Source organism: Melospiza melodia, chromosome 5, assembly GCF_035770615.1.
Source record: "Melospiza melodia melodia isolate bMelMel2 chromosome 5, bMelMel2.pri, whole genome shotgun sequence".
In the NCBI taxonomy this organism is placed as follows: Eukaryota; Metazoa; Chordata; class Aves; order Passeriformes; family Passerellidae; genus Melospiza; species Melospiza melodia.
In genome coordinates, this window is record NC_086198.1 from 1271660 (window position 1) to 1296540 (window position 24881).

General features: G+C 38.9%; 1 protein-coding gene and 1 long non-coding RNA gene across 3 annotated transcripts in view; one reads left to right on the plus strand and one right to left on the minus strand.

Annotated features, from left to right (window-relative positions):
- MTMR7 (myotubularin related protein 7) overlaps window positions 1-24881 on the minus strand; it is a 41102-nt gene that overhangs the window by 8772 nt on the left and 7449 nt on the right. For both annotated transcript variants that reach the window (XM_063155963.1, XM_063155962.1), the window contains exons 2-8: window positions 21097-21219; window positions 19339-19501; window positions 16084-16241; window positions 14366-14494; window positions 11460-11594; window positions 6570-6702; window positions 1707-1816 (exon numbers count right to left, since the gene is read on the minus strand). In XM_063155963.1, the coding sequence (XP_063012033.1) occupies window positions 1707-1816; window positions 6570-6702; window positions 11460-11594; window positions 14366-14494; window positions 16084-16241; window positions 19339-19501; window positions 21097-21219 (951 nt within the window). The remainder of the gene's footprint in view (window positions 1-1706; window positions 1817-6569; window positions 6703-11459; window positions 11595-14365; window positions 14495-16083; window positions 16242-19338; window positions 19502-21096; window positions 21220-24881) is intronic.
- LOC134418148 (uncharacterized) lies at window positions 414-23812 on the plus strand. Its single transcript, XR_010027726.1, has 3 exons — window positions 414-935; window positions 3128-3195; window positions 22904-23812. It is a non-coding gene; the product is annotated as an uncharacterized LOC134418148 (long non-coding RNA).

Sequence of the window (24881 nt, forward strand, 5' to 3'; positions counted from 1 at the left end):
GGGATTCATTTAATTCAGTTAAAACACACCAATCTGTCAGAGCAGACAACTACCTACAGCAGATTCAGATGCTCCAACACATCTCATGCCACTTACATGCCACTAAAAGCATAGCCACACTTGCAATATGGCTCCTTATTCTTCATCTTGATGGTAATGTCATTAAGGGCAATGACTGGTTCCAAAGCCATCACTAGCCTGGACATCATTGCAGCACACTGCATTGCACTGGTGACATCCTGTAAGGGCTTCTGGGGAAGCCAGTGGTGGTGGGAAACTTCCACATCTAACAAGCAAGATTTTATCAGTATCTTTAATGTAATAATCGGGGAGAGAGGATTCTATTTTGTACATAAACACATAAAGAAGAAATTATACTGAGTTCTCCAGAGTCTGGCATTGTATTATTTTAGAATTTGAGGGTTGGTGATTGTTTTTTTTAATTCTAAGGGTTTTGACTTTTATCATTTCTAAAGAGAATTGAATTTAGGAAGTAGAAAATAAAGTAGGTTAGGAAAAATACCATAGAGGGAAAACAACACCCATTTAGGTTAATTTTGGGCTTAATAGGGAAAGACAAATAATAATAAATTATCTATGTTTATCTCAAGAGACAAAAATAGTACCCCTGTGGGCAGAAGAACAGAGAACTGAGAACCGTACAAATAAGAATGGGTCAAAATGCATGTCAGAAGGCACTAGGCTAGCAAGCATATGCACAAAGGATAATAAGACTAACCACTGGGGAAAAACTGCAAAGCTAATGTAAATAACCTTACTTCTATGAGCTAATGAAAAGGAGTAGGTCTGGGAGTAATAATATGTGTATTTATTGCACAGGTATAATAATAATATGTGTATTTATTGCTGTTCAGGTAAGAAGCTACAGTTGCCTACTGAGGAGGAAGAAGCAATGCAAGAGAAACAAGCAGTTGGTGAGGAGAGAAACCCATGAATTTTTATCTGTATACCTGTGGGCAGTAGGTCATGTGAGTAAAATGGCCAATAAGAAATTGTAATCTCAAAAATAGGGATTGTAGCGGTAAAAGGCAGATCACAAGGTTGGGGGCAACAAAATTAAAGCTACCACTGGCAGATGACAAATGTCTACATTACTGTGGGGGGGAAGTAGGGGAAATAATTTCTTATTAAAGCCAAAACTGTTTTCTGGAAGAATTTTCAAGTAAATAAAAGTAGAAGCTGCTCAAGAGTTTGGCCATGGTAATACACAGGAGTTGGTTCAAGAGGTGAATTTGGTTGGTTGCCTGATAACTCAGAGGAGATAACACAGTAGCTATACATTGTGTATAATATAACTTATTATACATTATATATAGCTATATGTATCTATTACAACTACCACTTCCGCAAAGAAAGTGCCCAGAAACCAGTGGAGGAGGCAGGGCAAATAGGGAAAGAAAGAGTAACAATCACTCTTGGGGAGTAAAGTAAGGACATGCACAACAAGACACAGGCTAGTAGAGGCTTCAGCACAAAAGAACTCAAGATTTTGTTTACTATTTTAGAAAAGCATCAACACCACAGCACTTGAGAATCATTTCTCCTCATACACAAAGCACTGCAAATGGGCTTTTTTCAGGTATAACATCACTGAAGAGATAACAGAAGTTACCCATAAGCAGAGAATTTGGTCCTCATTTTCTGTATCTGCTTACTCCAAGATTTGTTCTCATTTTACACATTACCTTTGCAATAAAAATGCCAGCATCCATAATGGCTTTGATGTGCTTCAGCCAGCCAGAATTTTCTAGACCCCACAGAAAGTCACTCATTGAAGGTGATTTCAGCTCACAAACTGCAAAATAAGATACTTTTAAAATGCATAGTAGTTAGAGTCCCTTAAGCTTCATTGACTTGAAGAAGAGTTACCTCTTCTTCAGATATCCACTGTGTAAAACATGCATCTTTTGAAAAGAATGCTTATGTTTTGAACATCTCTGCCAAATTTAACCTTTGAGAAACACATGTATTTGAGAAATGGGGCTGGGTCAAATTTCACCCAATATGTTGACTTAATTTAAAAAGAAAAGCTGTCATAAAGCCTATTGCAAACAAATCCAAATCCATCCTTCTCTGAAGCATGTATTTTCCAAAAGTGTGTTGGGAATGAAGTTTTCAAACCCTTGGGAGGATTTCATGTATTTGATGATGAGGGCTTGGAAACAGAAAGCGTTTGATTTCTGCTGCTGGACAGGCAGACAGACACCCAAGTGGTTCCCCTGCCTCCCACTCCCAGCACCACCACAGATGGAGGTGCTTGAGTTAAAGTGGTTCACTCCACAGTTCTCCATCCCTGAGTTAAACCTTATTAAAGCTTCACTTGGAGTCAAAAAGTATTCTGATGGTGAAGACAAGACATAATTCATCAAGGAAAATATTTTCCCGAAATCTTCCAAACTCTATGCCACATTTGAAGGAAAAAAAATTGCCCAGTTTTTGCTCTAAGTTCCTATTCTGCTGTATCCACGTATCTATTTTTTTTAATGATTGAGTTTGTGGTATCAGAAGAAAAAAACCAATCAGAATCTAAAAAAGGTACCTCAATCCAGCAGAACACATACTGAATGAAACTTGGTGCAATCTATTTTCAATACTAACATGCTAAAATCACCCCATAAAAGATTACATCTTTATTTTGATCCATGTAGAGTTATACTGTCTTTTAAAGAAAAAATATATTAGCCAGTGAAATTAATTTTCAGAGTACAGTGAAAAATATCCTAGCTTTTACTGAGTTAAGGTATGATCTGTCAATTACTAATATCTTAGTAAGTCTCTTGTGGTCTGGAAATCTTAAAAGATTCTGTTATTTACGGCCATTGTGGCCCCTGGCCAATACCTTTATTTTCCTTCAGTGTAATTGAAATTTAATTTTACAAGCCAAAGACAGAGTTTATATCATATCTGAACTATCTGATTGTCCTAACTCCATTTAGTTCAGAAGCAAAATGGCCTAATGTGTCCATACAAAGTCTTGCAATGTTTATATGTAAGGCCCCTTCCAGATGGTTATTTTAAAAGTAATTTTTGGAGGATATTTTTAAAGATGCAGAGATAGCAGCACTGAAAGCAAACAGCTTTTCACATGATTAATGTTTCTGTGCAGATGGAAGCATGACCAATTAGTGGCTGAATACTGGCTGAAGCTGCTGTCTCTATTTACAAAAGCCCAAGGTAAGGCTGAAACAGTGCTTTGCTCATTCCCACTCTGAAATTGGAGTCAATATTTACTGACCACTTCACTGTGCAAAGTTCATACTGTCCTAGATGCATACACTGTACATTTCACATGACTTTGGCAACTGATCTGGACCCTAGTACTGAGTTCAATTATGAATTCAGTTATCCCAAAGGGAAAGGGCATTTCCATCTCAGCAGAAAAGGTGCTAAAATCTTTGAGAAATATGGCCTGCTTTATGCACAGGAAAATCAAGAGCCAACAGGCAGAGCTCTGGGAATTCCAGCAAGGCACCCAAGTCTCAGGGGGGAGGAAGAAAAAGGGCACATGTTGGCAACTGCCTCTTCCAGCAGCAAAAGGACCAGAGGGGTGTGCTGGATGTTCCTCCACTCCTGGCAGGACAGCCATAAGCAGAGGCAGAGTTCCTGTGGGCCAAACCCACTGGGATTCTCCCTGCCTCATCTGCCCCAGAAGTCCAAGGCCCGGGGGGCTGCTCCTACACCAGCGAGTGCTGCTCCTGGTGAGAGGGGAGGAGAAGCTGATATTTGCTGTTTAAATACAGCCGGGGAGCATGTGGGGCCATCAGCTCGGGGCACAGCACACGGGAGCCAGGCCTCAGCTGGCCTGGGCCTGCAGCACAGCCCACCCCACCCCAGTGCCAGAGCAGCCTCAGGCACACCTGGGCCCTTCAGCAAGAAAAGCCCCTGTGTAACGTCCTTCTAATGTCACATATTGTTTCCAGGAAGTTTGCACACAGGATCAAAATATTTCAAGGTTCTTCACATAGACCCATCTATAAATGGAGAAAAATAAAAATCCATGCTACACTTTTTTTGAAAGGAAATTCCATCATGTTGAAATGCGTTTCACTTCCACGATACAGTCAAATCTCAACACTTTTTGCATATTCTGAAAAAAACCTTATTCTAAAAATTTAATCATTTTATAATGCTGATTTATTTAGCCAAAAATCAACATTTTACTAAGGTAAATATATGTTAAAATAAGATAAATTGGCTTGAAATAAAGTTAGTAAAATCACAAAGCTGAAATCAATTTTTCAGCTACTAAAATAAAATAGTGTTTTATTTATTAAGAAGTAAATTGTTATTAATTTTACCTACTAAAATAAAATATTGATATTTTTATAAGTATAAATGTATTTCCTCACCTTTCCTCCCCACTCCCCAAAATAATGAATAATTAAGTAAATACATTCCTAATATAAGTTCATTTTCTAATGGAAAACTGAATACTGAATTTTTTTTCACATTTTCTTAGCATTGGAAGTTATTTAAAATTGTATATTGCAAATAATCTGCAGTCTGGCATGTGAAGATCCTCTGCTCTTCACTTCTGCTTAGCACCAGTAAATTGAATGAAACTGGCCTTGCATTTCAGCAACACATCTGGCCAACTATATCTCTTTCATCCTGTATACTTCTAAGCAGTAATACAGCTCACATTAAGCTAAAATCAGTTTTCATCAGCCTCATTTGTCTTTTCAAAGGTTTTATGCATCTTATAAAGTTTTACCACAGATCATGAGCAGCAGTCTCATTCTGTAAAGAGTAGTGTGATGCTTTACTTGAGATTCACATAGGTACAGTGATATTGCTATCTTATTTCTGTATTTTTTAAATTATTTACGTCTTTTTTATTGATACTGATCATACATCACTAATTGTTAATTGTTGATATATTATTGAGGTATTAAATGATAAAAATTTAAAGCCATATTAACACATATTAAATGTGTTTTATCATCCTTGACAGCCATTTTGGTTCTAGGTCCCTTTGCATGCTCAAGTCAGGTAAAAGGTCACCAGAAAAACAGATTAAGAGACACATACAAATGGAAAAAGATAAAAAACTACCTAGCATCTACCCAGCATCTCACATAGGGAAAGCCCTAGTACACTGAAAGTCATAAGATTTTTCTTTTTAAAAGTCCTTAACTTCTCTGATTTCTAATCTTATCAGTCAAGTTGGTACATGAGAGATTTCAACATAGCAAATATAAAACCCAGTAAAAAAGCAGATGTTTTAACCATACAGCTTACTTGAAAATAGATGTTAAGAATTTGTGCCCTCCAAGCAGCCTGAAGTGTTAAATACATTTCAAGTTACCTTGTTACATGCAAGTTTGGGCCATGGACCAGTCTCATGAACTTTTGGCTCAAAAATTATACACAGTACTGCCCGTGCAGCCAGACTGGTTGTTTACTATTTTAACATTGATAGTCTTGAGTTGAACAAATAAAGGGACCTGTTTACTCACCCAGCCTATCTCCTAGCCAAACAAAACTTCCTAGTGAACAAAAAAATCTGTTTTCCCCACCACTGTTTTCCTTAGACCAAGAAAACTCTCATGAATAGATGTTTTACCTGCATCCCACTTTAACCCTGGTTTCCATAAAATGCTCTAATGTGAAAATAGAGCATGGCTTCCCTATCATGGAAAATTAAGCCCTTCTTAGATTTCAAATTTACGTTTGCATGCACTCAGTGGGGGACAGATGAAGAGTAAAAGAGCATGGGCAGAGCATCAAGTCAAGAATAAGAGAAATGCAGCTGATCTGGGATCTGATGGAAGTTGTTGTTGATGTACATGAAGTAAATATGGACACATGGTGGAGTCAGCACTATTTCCTATTTCCTTAAAAATCAAGGATGGCTTATTTATCTCTGCTCTTTTCCCAGATGACCTCTAAACAGTTATGTACTGCAAATATGAAATGGCAGAACAGCTTTGCTGGTTTAAATACTGCTAACTATTTATGAAGAAAATGGTTGTAATTTCCATGGGATATCGAAAGTGATGAATTGTTACACTCATTGACTGTAAATTTCATTACTAGACCTGATGGGATATGTTCTATGCAGGGCATGAATAGGTTTCTGTTAAAATTCACAGCCTAAAATGCTCAACTACCTTATATGAAAACCCCACCATAGTTTTTCTGAGCTTTAAAAAAAAAATCTGTTGGTATTTTCCACTAGCCTTGAAGTCAGCAATAAGGGATGTTTTTTCATTTCACCATCAAAATGTAAATTTCAAAAAAAAGACAGAGTAGCAGTAAGGTGTACAGAATTAAAATTAGTTTTGTCATTAAATGACAAAATCTGGATTTCAGCTAGGAAACAAGGTGTTTTCACAATTAAGAAATCACCAACCAGCATTTGCCATGATGCTCCACTGCACAAGCCCCATTAGCCAGCAGGCAGCTGCATGCAGCTGCAATAGATAAAGATTGCTTTCCACGTTCTTTTTCACTGCTGCTGATTACAGAGCAGTTATTCTGATTTCTTTGACAGAAGGATCAATTATTTTCCTCTAGTTTCCAATGAAGTTTCCAATGAATATTACCTTCAAGCATCTTCTGCAGACTATTTCTCATAACATGTATGTTCTCAATGCCTATGAATTGAAACTTGATGTTGGAGTAGTTGTCTTCATTTTCATATCCCTTCCCTGCTGCCCTGTTTGCCATTGCATTGAGCTGAAAAACATAGGGAAAATAGGGTGAAAACCAGTAGCAGAATCTTTTCAAAACAAACCTTGTGGTCTACAGCAATGAATCAGCGCAGTTTTAGGCAGTCACAAATAGGAATCATTTGCCAAAGTGTCACACAAGGGGCTCTGAATCGGGGATCCGTTCACAGCCTCTCGCAGGGCGCTGGGCTGCTGAGTCTCTGATGTCCCTGTTTCATTCCCACCTCTCGAGTGAAACTTGGTGAGTGAGGTTAAACACCAACCCTCATGGCTTAGGCAGGATTCCTTTGTAGGAGCACAGAGGTTTTGATTTTCAAGGGCAGTTTTGGTTTTTTGTTGGACCAGCATTGTGTTCACCAGCAGAACAGCCCAGGAGGTGGCAGTGTCTCATCTGCCGTGCCCCTGGCTCAGAGCCTGGGCACGCTCCAGTGTCACCCAAGTTACTGCATTTTACTGCTCAAACCATCCAAAAGCTGCTACAGCTTACTTCTCTGAAGCTTGCAATAATGAACAGGGAGATGGAGTCATTTTTCCTAATTTTATAGTTACTTGGCTTTTGTTAAGTAAGACTACAAAATAATTGAATTGACAAAATTACCACAAAAATTTCCATCTGCAATGCACAACTATCAAAGGAGTTGCTGTGCTTCAGCAAAAATACTTTCAGCTGGAAGTTTTGTCTTCAAATCTGTTACTTGCTTCCTGGCATGGGAAAGTGACTAAATACTTCTTTAGTTCAGTTTTCTCAAGCATAAAATTAAGGATGTGGTTAATGTTTATTTTCCCCTTTTTGGAACCCCCGAGTGGGAAGGAAAACTATCTGCCAAGCTCCTTATGCCAAATTTTGATCTTTGGGCTGAAAACTAAAACTGATAAAAATTAATTAAGTACTTTTACTTTTTTAATAAGTCTTTTTAACTAAATTATTCTTTTATTAAGTACCTATCTACTTTTTTTCTAGATTTTCTTTAGCAAAATCTCACAGTGCAACGGAAAGAAATTGTCTTTTTGCGTAAAGTCTATGCTTTGAAATTCATGCTGTAGTGCTGGGGGACTTCAAAGTTGCCAAGAAATATGAAGGCTCTGAGAGTGACAAAGCAAGTGGCAGAACCCCATGCCTCCAAGCACAACTCACAGCTTCTGCTAAGGAAGATTTAAGAAATAAATAATAAAGGATTTAGACTTCATTGGGCATCAATTGGACAAAAAGTGACTCATCTTCATTTCAGTGAGAGCCAATGCTCATCAAAGAGTAAAAAAAGTCTCTCTTAGGCATTGCCTAGGAGACAAGAGGCTGTGCAGATAACTCTGTCTCCAGTTTATTTCCCAATAGTGCAGCCAGTACTATTGATTCACTGCTTCTGTGGTCACATCTGAAAGTCACAATAATATATTTCAGTGCTTAGCTAATGGCATCATGGGATATACAAGAATGTCTCCTTTTCTGACCTCTTCCACCCCAAAAACACATACTCCCAATATCCCATTTTAATTTGGAGCCAATACGCACAACTGAGGATTGATTGTCTGATGCTGTCTGTCCTCAAACCAAGATGAAGAAGCCCAGCTTTTTTACATTATATGTCAAAATAGGTTTCCAAGGACCAAACCTGATATTTTGACTTTCAAAGGAAAAAGCTAAAAGGTTACATTTGTGGACCACCATTAAGAATTGAAGCATTGCATGAATTTCATGACACAACAGAGGAACCACACTCCGGATAGGAACCTGGGCAAAAATCCAACATTTCTGATTTATACAAAGCTTGGGCAAAATTTCTTTTAACTTGTAGTATGCGATTCAGGAAAGAGCACAAACAAAGAAACTCCATTCTTGTCTATCACCAGCAGTCTGCTGATGTTTTGACTATCAGTGGACAATAATAAAAACATACAGCCTGTGAACGGCATGTCAGTTAAGGACAGAGTCCTCTGTGTGACTTGCTACAAAGATATAAAATATCTGCTGAATCCTAATCTTTCTCTTTTGAAGTTGACATCAGTGTTCTTGTATAAACAAAACTAGGCAGTCTCTCTGTAGCAGCGTATAGCTTCAGGAAGAAAGATCTGTACAGATGAGTCTCAGCCACCTCAAACCCCTGAAACCTAAAAAACATCTATGCTCCAACTAACCCAGCACTCAGCACATAAATACCATTAACTGTTCCTGCAGCAGAGCAATCTTATCACAAATATCCTTTCTTAAAGGGCAATCTGAAATGGCACTCTATGAAAGTAAATAAATATAAGGTTAAATTTGCAAGGCTTTCTAACACTCATTTATTTTAAATACTGTCAGTTGCCAAACTTTGCAGCTGCCACAATATTTACTAACAAGTTTTCCACATCATCTACCAAAATTCCATCTGTTGCTCTTAAAGTAGTCCTTGTGAAGCTATCTAAATTGTGCATGTCCTTGATTAATCTCAGTGAATATGAGGATACAGCCTGTAAAGGCAGAAGACCCCACTTGCAAGATTTCCTGGCATTTTCTTTAATCCGGAAGATAAACAAATCAAGTCTTGTTATAATGTGTTTTAGTCATAAACACTAAGTCTACATTAGCTTCTTCTGTGATTACATGGAGAAATGACAGTGGCTTAAGTAAATTTGTATTTGGTCATCCTGATATATTTAAATAAAGTGGAAACAAAGCTTTCTTCCACAGACAAATCTTTTGTTTTGAAAATTATGAAGTTGGGAATACTGAATTGAAGGATCCATCAATATTCACGATCTTTATAAGGAGCTGGTTCTTATGAGAAATGAGGCAAACAGCTTTTTAACTGTCTACAGGAATGGAGAGCCTTCCACCTGATATCCAGACTGGATATGTTTACATTTGTTAAAGGTTCCCTGAGGAATGCCAGGAAGCACTTCCACTGATCCATTGCTATATGCTCTACATTTGTAAATGCATTATCAGGTGCAAAATTGTAACAAGGCTGTATTTGGCCTCTGGGGTCACAGGAGCTTTGTAGATCTGTCCATTTTTGCTGCACAGGGAGTAGTAGGAATCTGGTATACATATTTCTTTAGATCAAAACCTTTTTATTTTACAAAACAGTTAAGTGAAAACAAACAGTCTTCATCTCCTGACTAGCTTCTGAGGAAGCCAGCATTGCTGGAAATGGGCTGGCATTCATGGCTAAGTGAGCCTAATTCAGTCTCTCCATACCCTCCACAAAGTATGGGCTTTTTTCACTGCACACAGAAGGTGTCTCAAAGTAATTTCCCAGAAAAAAAACTTAAAGGATAGGTCCTTCCTGTTACTACCTGGTAAAACATTATTAATAACCAAGTCAGTAAGTCATTAGCAATAAACTGACTGCCTTAATTAGGGAAGAGTAGCAATACCATCAGACAGGAAACAAGCTATAACTATTATTAGACAGAGAAAACTGTTAAACAAGCATTATTTAGGCAGCTAGGCCTGTACTCCATGTCCAATGCCCTTTCTGAACACAATGGTACCAGTCATTTCCTAGTGCTCATCACAATTCACTCGCTTCAGGACCACAAGTAATCTGGTAGCATCCTCATCTTGCCAACAAAACAGAGGGAACTGAAGGTAAAGGTAGTTACCAGATTACACAGCCCTTGGTGTGATTTGGGTGAACGAGACGCGCCAAGGCCCTCATGTTCTGGCTACTGCCTCCCATGAGAGCTGTGAGCACTCACAGCACGTCCCCACCAACCCTCATGCCCTCAGTCACCAGCCGTGCATTTCCTTGTATCTGCTCCAGCTCTGCCAGGTTTGCCCTTCCTCACTCCATTTCTCATGTTTCTCAGTTTCACTCATCTTGCCCTTTCAGATCTGTCTTCTGATCTCAGGACAATGAAACAGCTTCCTTGTTCCTTTTCCTCAAATATTTATTCTCCTTTTTATTCTTTTTTCCATGCTATAGATAATCCTATACCTACAAGGGATCCTGTGGATGTTTGCCTCTTTAGTTTCTTTTCTTCAGAGGCTTTGGTAACTTCAAGAGGAAAGTTGCTGGTAGCATAAGAAAGAACACCTCCCTATTCTCACCTCCAGATACTGAAGCCTATCTAGTCTTTACCTTGAGCTGTTTGCTGGCTTGATAATTTTGACACAAAGTTTTCTTAGCTTCCCACCTCTTCTAGGTCATTATTGAGTTTCTATATTTCTCCATACCATAATTTTTTCTAGAGCTTTTTTCTTGGCCAGAGGTTTTTATTCAATTATAGATATGGCATCTGATGTCACTATTTATCATATTTCAGATTGTCTCTCAAAACCACCAAAGTGCTGGAGATATTTAAAGGTCTTTTGCATTCCTGTGATCTCAGTGACTTGTCTTTCTTTAGCCTTAAGCAGGGGTCATTGGAATTTTCTCACTTCCAAGAGAAATCATTCATGGAGAATTATAGTATAAGCCGTCAGAGGTTTGCAAAATTACAAACAATTTCTCATCAGAAATATACTAGATAGCTCCTTTGTGTGTGTAAACAGTTACAACTACATGTTATTTACTTTTATGTATCTTGACATTTTGCTAAGAACAAGAAAGAGGAAAGGTTCAGAACAAGAAAAGAGAAAGGAGAAAATTCTCCTAGAGATAATACTGTGGTCAAGGTTCTTAGTTAAGAGTCCCCTGATAAATCCTCATGTACCTGTGGAGTTAGACAGGTGCAAGTAAGATGAGAAGTGCCTTGGTCAGTCACTCAGGTTGTGTGTCTTCCCTAATGGATCCAGCCCAGACTCAGCCTTGCCATGCGCAAGAAATGTAATGTACTTACTTTGGGCCGAGTGTCAACAACATAGATGAAATCACTGCCTGGATTGGCTTTTCTGATGGCCTGGAGCATCTGCTCATCCTCAAGGCATCGAGCACTAAAGCCAGATAAAGGCTGGCTGCTTCTACATATGGAGGCCTGCAGAAATGAAAACAAACAAACAAAAAACCTTACAGAATTATAAAGCGGAAATTATTTAGCATCCAGAAGCATTTACAAAACCAGATCATTAGATGTTTGCATAGATGGATAATTACATGAGAAAGGCAGAATGGTAAAATTAATAAATGCATTATTTTTAATTACATGTTAATAAATACATTATTTTTTAAAAGGCAAGGAAGCATTAAAACAGTACAACCCCATTTGCCCAAGTCTAGTCTTCAATCAAATTTTAGAGCTATTTTAAGCATTGTATTTCCCTAATGTGGAATAACTCCTGAAAGGTGATGTCTTGAGGATGAGTACAGCCTTGATATCATGAGAACATTGATATAACATAAAGAATAGGTCCTTTTGTACTCACACTTACCAGGTACCAGACTGATTACACCCAACCTACACCAGTGCTTGCTTTGCTAAACAGCCTGACAGCATGAGTCCAGGAAACAAAAATGTATGACATGCAACCAGATCACCAATGATGGGGTATTCTTAGCACTGCCTTAGGAAAAAAACCTCACTGCATAAGGAGCGGGTCAGGCAGCCTGACTCCTGGAGTACCTGTATTAAGCAGGGCTACTGAAGGAGGCAAGAGAGTTTCTCCACAGAGCCATCAAGATCACCCTCTTTCCAGACGAAACCAGGAAAGAAGAAACAAAATGTCAAATAGGTGGGCAGGGAGATTTTTATTTTTGCTAGGCAGAGGACAGCTAGATTTATAGAAGGCAAGGGGATAATATGTGCACTTTCTAAGCACTGAACACTAGCATGGAGAGAATCTGCCTACTGAAGGTCACAACCTCTGCAGGCTGTCCTGCAGATTATTTATTACTGTGAGAAAGGACATGCCTTTTTCAGTCACATCTTTGAACCATCAGTAGTTACCCAGTGAAGTATGGGTCTTTAAGAGGGAAACCCAGAACTGTGTTCATACTTTATTAATGGTTTTTCAAACAGGTTCTTGTTATTTAGAGTTTAGTCTTCTGATCAACACATATTCCAGTGATTTATTACATGCTGTTGCACAACTGGACAGATAGTTCCAGACTTTGATCTCATCATATTCACACAGACTGTGTAAGATGCAGAGGTGTCACATCACCACTGAATTTGTCAGGATGAAGGAGCTGTGTGAGAGTTCTGTCTGTGAATAACTGAATGTGTGGTACCTGTCTCCTCTGCATGCAGCAGGCTCTTCCCAAACTGCTGATAAATCTTACCCCTTTCCTGCCCATTACTCTATTTACTGGCGACCTCCAAACTCACAAGGAGGTATTTCCTTCAAAACTGCATTTCCTAGTTCTTTAAACTATAAATGTTCCAGGAGTACACACAACACTTCAGATCCTGGTACTTTGAACATTAACCTGAACTTCAACCACAGCAGGGAAAACATTCAGGCTGAAACATGGAACTCATCCAAGATTAATTACAATATATTAATGGTAATCTACCTGACCCTGACACCTTTTCTTTCACTGAGGTTTGGAAATGTCCAAGTGTTTTGAATCCTAGATATCTATATTGGGACACAGTTGATCATGCAAAGTGATTAACTCTGAAAAATATAACCTGAACAAAATGTTTTTAAAATACTTAATTTATGCAGAGATTGTATTTACTATTTAAATCTTCCTATTCTCCACTTCATTGTAAAATTCACAGATCTTTATGGAAGCAATGCTCTGATGAAATACAGGGTAAAGGAGTAAAAATGTCGTCTCATTCCTTTTTTCTGAAGCTTAAATCTATCATAAGGGCTGCTGTAAAGGCAAGACTTCCATGGAGATTGTAGCTTATGATTTGTGCTTTTGACATTCTGCAGAAATATGTCCCAGCCTGTGTGGCAAATGCTACAGAAACCCTGTAAGGCCAGACTTGCTCTGTCTCTTGGAAGGTCCTGACCACCCCCCAGCTCTAGGGAAGGCCTCTCAGTGCCACTCTGCATTGAAGCAGGAGTCACACAGACCCTTTGGGAGTACAAAGGGGACACCATTCTCCAAAATGGTAATGACAGCTGAGCGAAGGCAGTCCCTAAGGGGCTGGAACACAAGTGTAAAAACACCCAGTTTGGGGATTTTTCAGTCCAAGGGTCTCTTTTCTCACCTCAGCTGCCAGAAACAGAAATACAAGTAGTCTAGGTACAGGGTTTTTTCCCAAATGGTTATAGACAAGTGAAGCAGTTCCTTGCCCCTTTGCTATGGAGAGGGAAAGGTGGAACTCCTCACTTGCAGACAAGGAGAATCTCTTCAGCAAAACCACCACACACTGCTCAGCCAAAATTTAGTAGCTGTTATATCCATCCTTTCTGTGTCTTTTCACAGATCTTTTCTTGAAAAGCTGCTCCTGATTCTCTAACTGATGCAAGCATAATTTCTGACTTTCTTGACTTTCTCAACTTGCTCTCAGGCTACCAGATGCAAAATTGCTCTGTTCTCCTCCCAATCAGCTACTAAGCTGCCTGCTACTGGCCTTTGCTGCTTTGCCACCCGTGCCTCAGGGCCTCTTGTACTATTCCACTTCCTTCTGATACAGGGATCACCTATTTTTTGTGTTAGCTGGATGGTGAGACTGGGTTTAAATGTCTGCACTAAATGTCTATTAATGAACTAATCACACTAACCAGCCTACACTAAGATTTTTTTAATTAAATAAACACCGATTTTGTCTCGCTAAACCTTACTAGAAGAATTATGAGGCCAAGGCCAAAGCAAGCAAACACTTTGAGGTTACAAACTCACACTTACATTGTTGCCCTTGCAGTAGTAGGAAAGCGCTGGGAAACGCCTTCGGCTGCGAAATTTGGAACTCCCCACTATGATGTGTGCAGTTGCCGACTTTGGTACATAGACTTCTGTAGGATAGGAGTCACAGACCTGTGAAAGGAAACGCTGTTTGTTTGGTCTGCAAAGTACAAGTAGCACCAGCCACTTCCACAGCAAAAACAAAACACCAAGGAACTCACACCTCAGGGAATAATCTGTTATTATTGTATACATATCACTGCTGTTCCTCAAAACATTATTTTAAAGCTGGAAAGTTAATCCTAACTTACAGACGGAAAAACTGAAGCAAAAGGGTTGAAGGGATGTATTTCCAAGTGTTAATTCATGTCTTGTTGAGAACAGACAGGTTTAACACACATTCATCCCAGAAAGGATTTATTGTTACATTTACCAAGGTTGCATTTACATCTGCAGTATCCTCTGTAGTGGAATTTGGGAGTAAGGATGGGAGTGGGTGAGGTTCTCAAATACTCTGCTAGGAGGGGACCATAATGGGAAGGCTATAATAATATAGCCAAATAATAATAGAGCCCAATTTTTCAGAAAATTTGATAATTAAAAAAAGGACAAAAATAGGGACGTGTTGACAAGAAATTAAGCCACATGAAATGACGCTACCAAAAGCCCTGACAATGCCCCTGATAAGCCTGCAAAAAAAGCCCCAAATTACCTCTGAAGACAAGTGAGACCACAGATGGAATCCTGTTTTTACCCCCTTTTCCTGGTATTGTCTGTAGCATTCTGACTGGGGTCAGAAGGATATTCAGTATCTCCCTTTGACTTTCTGAGATGACTAAAGCACTAAGGATGGCCAGAAAAAATTATTTTCTGAGTCAAGAGATATGTAATGAAAGAGAAAGGAAAGGAAGGAGTTGTGGTTACAGTTGTTGCTATGTTGAGCTGGATTTTATTCATCATAACATTTTTTCTACACTTTATCTTAAAAGAGATCATACATTTTTTTCCACTTGTTTTAACAAAAAGAAAACAAACCCTGATAGCACATTCAGTCTTCTCTGAGAATGTCACAGTCCCTCCTTAACATGGATATGTTCCAGCAACAGAACCAATGGAGTGCATGGACAAACTTCCTTCAAAAATGTCTTGGTTATTATTTTTCACAATTAATTAACATTAAAAGGTCTTCAATTGTACAAGACCAAATGAGCAAGGACAGCAGGCAGCTAGGAAGATTTATGACCACAAGATCACTGTGAAAATCACTGACAGTCAATCACAGATGCTTCAAAAGGAGTGTGGGAACAGCCAGTGAGGAAAAAATATTGCTAAGCTCACTATCTGGAACACTTTTTAAATTTTTTTTCTTAAAACGACTATGTAGTAATTTTACATAGCCCTACATATCAAGGAAACTCTTATTACACACATAACCTTAGGTATGACTTAAACTTCTTCCCAGGCAGCTGAAATCTAACATTTAAAACACAGTGGACTTACTTTCTGCTCTGCATTTCCACATCTGTTAATGAAGAGCCATCCTTTCTCTCACTTTCTGTGTGCCATTTTATGTGCAGTAGTAAAGTAACTGCACTTTACTACATGTGTGCACAGCACTGATCACAAAGAGATGCTGCCACTGAGCACTATGGTGGTCCTCAGCCAGGCTGCTGATTGCTTGTACAGACAGCCTCTGTGACAGAAAAATCCCAACAACTTACTCCATAGTCTCTGTTCACATCACTGATCTGCCAATAGCTGTTTGGAACACCCATCCTGTTATATTCTTCATTGAGGTCCACAAGCTTCCACCCTTGCTCTCGTTCTTCTTTATCTAATTTTGGATTGAAGGAGAAGCAATACAGCTCTTCATATTTCACTGGGAAAAGAAATAAGCAAAGAAACAGAAAGGGTAAATTACTTCAGATTTCTCGTCCTGAAATCATACTTCAGAATTTGGCATGGACCTTGATGCAGTTTCCTTTCAAAGAGCACACTTTGCTTCACAAAAGCACATATCCTGCTTTATATCTACTGTCAAGTAAACTTTGAAAGTACATGCTCTTTTGTTGTTTGTATATGTTCCAATATATGTGCCTTAAAGAGAAGTGCTACTTAAAATAGACTGTTCTGCTAGTCTTCAGTAGATTTGTAAAAACTATCCCCAGCACAAAGACAAAATGTCAGCAATGTGCTTTCATCCAAAGAAAACTCAAGCCAGTGCCAGAGTAAGCACTGGTTATTCAAAAGAATTTGCAATCTAGAGGTAGTTTAGAAGTTCCTTTATTAATGTAACATCTATCCTGTGGCAAAGAAAAACGTTATGAGCAATGGACTTTGCAGCACATTCTTCCAAAAATGAAAAAAAAACCCCTCAGTAGTCATTGTCCCTAATTGGGAAGGTTTCCAACAGATCCAATGAAATCATAGCTTTGTGGACTGCAAAATTCAGTCCCTGAATTATTAGCAAATGCATTTGAGATGCACATGATATAATAGCATAAAAGAAGCATGTGTTACATCAAATATTTTATCATATTCAGGAAGTTGTTTAAGCAGCTATGCCACCTGTCCCCCTTGACCGGGTACCATTTATGAAAGTTTGGTGGTGCTGGAGTTTTTAAACTTTCTTTTAAGAGTATATATCCATTTAATTAATCCTAATCCTGGTGACCAGTGGCAGCCAGACATCACTGCCATTGAATCCCAGCTGTTACAGGGATGTTCATGTTAACTCTGTCAGGAACATACTGAAAATTAACAAAGTCTTGAGTAGGGAGAAAAAAGAGAATTTTTCCACATTTTCCAGCAGTTTAAACTGCTTCTGTATTCTCTAATTTCAAATTTCTGGCATAGCACAGACGAGGAAAACAGTATGGTTTATTTCTCACATGTTAACCTAAAGTTTTAGCACAATCCATAAATCCAAGCTAAGCCTTTAGTAGCAATCTGAGTTTCTGTTTTCACTGCTTTGTTGTCAGAGGCATCTGGATTTTCTTTCCAATGGACCTGCTGTTCACAGGCCCAAGGAAAGCCTTTAAAAATCTACCTGTGTATCTAGGCTACTTATGACTGAAGTCTGCCTCAACATTACAAGTGTTATCACATGATGGTATCTGCACATAGCAACAAAAATGTTCAAGTATTAGTAGTCAATGCTTTACCACATCTTTGCCAGTACTTACAGGACCTTTCCCAAACTTTCAGTAATTTTGCCATAAACATCTGCAATCCTGCTATTAAACATGTAGTATCTTATGGGCAGCTTCTTTTACAAAATTGCTTAATTAAGCAAAAAGGCCAAATTCAGCTGACAGCTTGACCTTATTAAAATTTAGCAAAAATAAAATAAAGCCTAATCTTCATCTTTACTGTAACTAAGACATCAGATAGCATGGAACATGTTAAGCTGGTATACAATGTGAGCTTCTCTCAGGAGTGAATGAAAAGAACAGGCAGAGAACGGAAAATAGAGCCTGAATAGGTCAAATTATCTGCTCATGGAGTAAAAAATACCTTCTAATGCTGAGTAACCATATTATCCAAAGGAAGTACAGCTTCATGCCCTGACAAAATGACAGGGAAGAGCACAGTCAGGTACAAATGACTCAGCTTGAATCAGAGCCTTCTAATTTTGAGTAGGTAGGCAAGATCTTGTGCTGCCTCAAATCACGATCAGATAGTTTGCTGGAGAGGGAAAACTGCTGTGCAGCTAAACCATGCAAAGAGCTAATTCTGCTGTTACTGCATCTTCTTTACTCAGACCTTCTTGTCCACTGCAGTCAGTCACTGAACTTATATTCAGGGTCCTCAGCTACTCTTCCTTTCCTCATTCTGGTGCACAGCAGCACGCACACCTCCTCCTGCCTCCAAGAAAAAGGATTACAGAATCACATGCCTTCCAGCACACATGAACATGTACTTGCAGCTGAGGTGCATGGAATGAATCCAGATTTTCATCAGCAGAATCACTGATGGAATTTTTCTAATTGTTTTCAATTTCTCTGATTACTTTCACCCTGCATCACCTGGCTAACCAGGTTACTTCTGCTACAGTTAGGAGGTACTACTGCTACTATTAGTACTTCATAAAACTCAGTAGCTGTGCTGGTGGACTGTGCAATTTTTGAGCCCTCTATACAGTAGATAAAATTGGTATTCTCCTAACAAGAAAATTAAAAAATTAAACCCAGTTGTCAGCTTTGTAAATACTGTAATACATAATTTCTTTGCATATTGTTAAAATAATAATAAGGAACCAAAGCTGGTGTTATATTTATAAAGTCGTAGTTTAAAATAAAAAATCCAGAAGTTTTTTCAGTTGGGCTTAGGAAAGCACAGTGCAGAGAAGAGCTATAACGTAGGCAATCAAATGTTGGACTTTGATGCAACATTTGTTTTTTCCTTGAAAAGGGGAAAGGTTTCAAAAGGACATTGAACTGAATTCAGAAACATACAGAGGATATTCAAAATGTAGATAATAATAGGCCAAAACACAGGCAGCTCAGTAAAATAAAACAACTACTTGCTGCTAAATCTTTCACTGATTTTAAGGAATTTCTGCACAGCACAAAGCTTCAAAATGGAAATCTTGACAGGACCACTAAATGTATTGTAAAGTTGTTGTTACAACAGGGACATAAAAGTTACCTGAATTTAGAATATTCTCCTACATTTACACAAGTCATCCAGCAAATGAGTTGTACACAATATATCTTTATATTATATATCATGGCCCATGATGCCCTAGAGTATTATTTTAAATAATATGTCATATTTTATGGAGTAAACTACTTGTTATAATGAGCTTTCTTCATTGATCTACAAACGATTATATCAATATTTCTCTCACAACGAATCTCTATTGAACCTTTTTTCTTGACCTGCAAAGGACAAAGATGCACAGTTCCATTTCTTCCATTAAATTTCCCCTCCTCAGGATGAAGGCTGACTGTTGTGCTGTTTTCTTCCCATACCTGGCCGAGCCAGCCGGATCAGGGATATGTAAACGTCGTGGCAGTCCCGTTCCTGAGGGATCACCAGATGGATCACCTGGAAGTTCTTGCAGCGGATCAGTAAGGGGCAGCCAGTGGCAGTGGTGGCTTGCTTCTCAATAGAGGAAATCTGGCTGTGGAGAACCTGAGGGGCATTGGAAAGAGTTATGCTAGTCAAATCTTTAAGAAGAACAGCAATTATTTATAATGATGTGCCAGAGCAGGCACAGTAGCTTCCACTACTCTTTCAGAAAAGCCTCATGCTCCTCCTCTTGTGGTTTGATTCTATTTCCAGCTTCAGGCTCAAGCAGCTCGATACATCCCCTGCAGACAAAGAGGCATTTCTGGAGTGTTTCAGCTGCTCAAACATCAGCCTGCTCACATTGCTAAAGCTTTTTGTTTGTTCGCTTTAGGGTAAGCTAGTGGTTGTCAAGGGTCTTTTCATCTGTTTGCACAGGGAAAAGATGAACCAGCATCAGTTACACAAGGCTAAAATATTGTGCCTCCTCATGGGTAGAACGGTAATGCTGATATAATTTTAAATACTGCATCAAATGAGATGAAACATTACAATAAAAATCTGGTCAGGAATAGTGGGATCAAAGGAAGATGGAGTTAATTAGTGCAAAAATGGACAGGAGCTGCATAATTAAGCTACATAAAAGACTCTTCAATATATGACACCAAGCAGCAGCTGTACCCATATGTGTACATGTGTGCTGGTTTTGGCTGGGGCAGAGTTACTTTCCTTCACAGTGCTTGCCATGGGGCTGTGTTCTGATTTGCACTGAACACAGGGTTGATCACATAGAGATGGCTTTGTTATGGCCTACACAGAGCCAAGGCTGACTGCAGTGCTGGCCAGGAAACTGGGAGGGATGGGGGCTGGGAGGAGGCACAGCCAGGACAGGGGACCCCAGCTGACCCAAGGGACATTCCAGACCCTGGGACACCACGCTCAGTGTGTGAAGTGGAAGGAAGCAGGGAGCAGGGCACATTTGGAGTGATGGCATTCACCCTTCCAAGTCACTGTCACACATGATGGGCTCTGCTCTCCAGGAGAAGGCTCGGCCCCTGCCTGCCCATGGGAAGCAGTGAATTTGCTCCTTGTTTTGATTTGCCTGTCTGTGTGGCTTTTCCTTTCCTAATTAAACTCTCTTGATCTTAACCCATTTTCTACCTTTTACTCTTTAGCTTCTCTCCCTGATTCTGCTGGTTGGGAGCAGAGTGGCTGCATGGGGCTTGGTCAATGGTTGGGGTTAAAAACAAGAAAAGGCAATATATTTTGTCAATCAATCAATCAAAACAGCTATTTCAAATTACTACTTTATTAGAAAACATAAAGTATTAAACAAAAAAAAAATCACCGATTCAACACTAGCAGTAAAGGAGAAGGCCAAGAATTGACAGAACCAAGGAAACAGTTCCTATTCAAGGCATTTCTCCTCAGTTCTTCCTGGGTGATAGGAGCAACAGTGCAGTTTACAGCAGCTGTTCCTCAGTCAATCACATCTGGTATTCATACAGTGAATACAGCCCTTCTCTTCCTCTTACTCTACTCTAATATCTAGAATCTGCCGAAAATTTTTGAAAATTGCTAGGCTAGAACTTCACATGGCCTCATAAAAGCATCCATATGAAGTAACTAACTATTTTTAAAGTGTTTTGGAAGTAATTTTCAAACTACCATCAGTAAAGTGCCATGCACTTAGAGCTAACTGAAATAATAAAAATTCATACCCAGGTTTCTTTGCGGGTTTCAGAACCATTCTCCACAAATATGACGTGGGTCGCTGTTAAATACAAGGTTCCCACCACAGCTCTTCTTGAGGATAAACGATCAAGTAACCTAACATTTTCCACCTATACAAAAAAGTGACAGAGGAAAAAGAAAGAAATTGTTAGGCTATGACAGAAAGCTCAATAGTGAGAGCTCAGTGTTCACATTTTGTCTATTACAAAGTTCTTTTCAGGACAACATTAAATATCAAAGAAGTATAACTATATGAGAAAATGTGATTATGTGATTTATTTTCAGATCTTCCTAATTTTCCCTTTCTCCCCTCTCTTGTGGTACCTCTGTATCCAAAAAGCTGTTACCTAACACCTTCAAAAGACATATTCTCACTTAAGTTCTTCCTTGTGATCTCATCTTACCTAAACCCTGTGACAGCAAGGCAAGGCCTGTCTTTCAGTTAAACTCTTGCTCCATTCCAGCTAAATTAAAATAATAATAATAGGAGATAATACTGGTAGAGTGCCTTTCTTCATTGGGTCTCAATCAGGCAAATTTTCTTCCATCCAAATCTCTGTTAAGATTTAAAACAACATTAAAAGAGTTTAAAAGAAACTTTTTGATGTTGCTCCCTACATTCCTGTTAGGGTTGACAGCAGAGGTCACACTGCAAGTTTTTGCCTTCAGTATCTTTTCAACAGACTCAAGAGCTCCACTTCCACTGCTCCCCCACCTTGGGCACAAAATGGGCATTCTCCCTTTGCTGCACTCCTGACAACAGGAGAGTCTAAAACACATTATTAACTCTCAGATCACCAGCTTGTCACTCATACATCATTAGCATTTTGTATATGGCATGTGCTATAGGCACCTTTTAGGGGTGGGAACTAGATGATCTTTAAGGTCCCTTTGAACACAAATGGCTCTAGGCTTCCATGATTTCTGACTGAGAAACCAGAATACTTTAAAAAATCAACAAGTTAGATATTCAGCAGGATAAAATCTGTCCAAAACAGTTACCAGTTTGGTCCCATGGGTTTGACGGATCTCCTACTACAACAACTTCAAAACTATTATTAGTTGATTTTCCTGAAAAACAGAATGCCAGCATCTGAGAATTACGTGTTTGCAATGTGTATTCCAAATACATTGCACTATTTTACAAATAGGAATAAAGAAAACATTAAAATGAGAATAAGCCCATTTAGTAGCAAAATGCTTAAACCAAACCATTATTAAAGCAGAGTCATCTCCCTCAAGGCCAGTTATAATCTGTTTTAAACAAAAATGAAACTATTTATTTAAACAAAAAAGGCTGCTAGAAAGCATGGATGAAGTCTTTTCCCAGGGCCATCTACTTCAGAGGTCATGTATTGGCTTGAGAAGGAATGGAAGAAATACAATATTAACCAAGCATGCATCCAGCAGCAAGCAAAAGAGGAGGGATAACACAAAAGAAAAGTGTAGGCAGTGCCCTTCTGAAAGAAACCCACAAAACCAATAAAAATCAGCATTTTCTGGATGAAGAAAGGTTCCTACACTGCAGTCCAGCCCGCAGGGGCTCTGCTGCACAGGCACTGATCTTGCACAAGGCACTCATCACTCACCCCAGCCTACAAAGTGAGCCAGCATGGGCCATGAAACACAACCTAGCAGGCATCCACACAGCAGGACAGGGCTCAGGGATGCATTTCTAGACCTGGGTCACATCCTTCCCCACTCATCAATCACAGCCCCATGACTGAAAAATGCTGACCAACAAAGCTCCTCTTTGGTTGTGGTTGTTTTTTGCTTGTTTTTCTTTTAATACAGAACTACAAATAACTTAAAGGTTGGATCTGAATGAACAGGAACAGTTGCAGTAAGAGCTGTGTGGTAAGTCTGATTTCACCAAAGCAAATGCAGTGGCTGCAGCAGGAGATCAGAATCCACCTCTGCCTGCAGTTTGTCTCTCACGAACAGACAGCAGCAGCAGCTGAGGGAAGCGTGAGAGGCAGCCATGCACTCATGCTCCCTCAGGATCCCAGCCCAGCTCTGGGGCCTTCCTAAGATGAGGTCACACTTTTTAATAGCCATAACTGTGTTTACATTCCATTAATTTTATTAAATAACATTTTGTATATCTGTCAATTATTGGCATCCATAACATCCTGTGAGAGTGAACTTCGCATTTCAGCTATACATTGTACAATAAATTCCTTCCTGCTGCTCTTTTTGAACCTGTCACCAGTTATGTGCCACACGTGCTGTTACAGATCCTTCCCTCCATCCTCGTGCTCCAAGAGGGAAGAGCCCAACTTTACATAGCTGTGACCTTTATGGAAGCTATTCCAGACAAGCTCTTCCACACTTTTGATTATTCTGCATGAGGTCTACTTCCTGAGAAAAGTCCAAAAGTGCAAACAGAACTCAAAGATTGGGTGTACAACAGGTTTCTGTAGTTTGTGTAGTGGAATAGTGATGTTTGCTGTTTTGCTTTTATTTAGTTTTTAAAAGTCCTCAAATATTGCTTGCTTTTTTGTCCTCTGCTGAACAAGCTGGGGTTTGGGATAGTTTTGGGGGTTTTTTTGGTTTTGTTGTTTTTAGAACTAGCAATTGTAACTCTTAGTCATGCCTGCATATATAAGTTAAGATCTACCCCCTATGTGTATCATCTTATATTTATTAATGATCAATTTAGTCCATCAGTATAATGAGGCATTGCTCAATCTTAGATTTCACTCTGCTGGTCAAAGGATCCAGAGAATGAGCCTTCTTCTTCTCCTGCACTCTCCCAATCAGGAAAAGAAAGATGTGTCCAGCAGTTTCTTTAAACCTAGAGAGTTTGGGAATAAAAGGAATGGAAACATATTCATTTCCACAAAAGGGAAGCACACACATTAAGAGTGCTTTGGAAGAAGCGATTTTTTTCTATCTAAAAAGTCACAGCATGCTGACAAATCAGCATTAATTGCCAAAATTTATATCAGAAAGAGGTAATCATTATTTTTCTGGTTTTTCCCTATAAAACAATGCTCCACTTTTTCACCAAAACAACTGTAGACTTTATTGGAGAATGTAGGAAATTATGTATGTACTGACATGTTAGGAAAAACCACAGACCATGCTCATGTGCTTCACCTGAAATGAATAATTGGTGGCAGAGACCAGGTCAGAAAACACAAGTCTGTAATGCTGAGAGCTGGAAGACCACAAGGAATTAGAAAACATTAGCTAAGGCAGTCTAGAGAGGGGCATCTAAGTAAAACTTCCATAATTTAAATCATTAATTCAAAGCTCTTGCCTCTTCATTTTTTTTCTCCTTTTTTATTTTTCCTTCCTGATGACTGTGGTTGTCTAGACCTAAAGAAAAGACCACCAGGAGATTCATTTCAATAACTAAAAGTGCTTACATGAAGATAAATAAAGTTGCCCAGAAAGTCTATTTCCAATGCAACACAGATGACAGAAAAAAGGAGGCAAAAATAGAAGTTAAAGGGAACGCAGATTAAGAACAGATGGAAGGCACTTTTTACTCATAGAATAAACATGACAAATGACTTATGAACAAGGTTGCCAGGAGGTCATTCAAGAAAAAATGTCATATTAGGGAAAATCATGGGCCAAAGTTTTATTCAGGCACAACTCCCACCAGTTTAAATGGGACTCCCACCTAAGGAAGAACAGCAAGCATTTGACCCTGAAAGCATTTGGAAAAGTTTGCCTGCCAAAATGTTTTTCCTAAAAATATTCAAGTACCCTAATTTGTTTTCATTTTTAGTTTAAATAACTTTTTTTATAAGCTTTGACT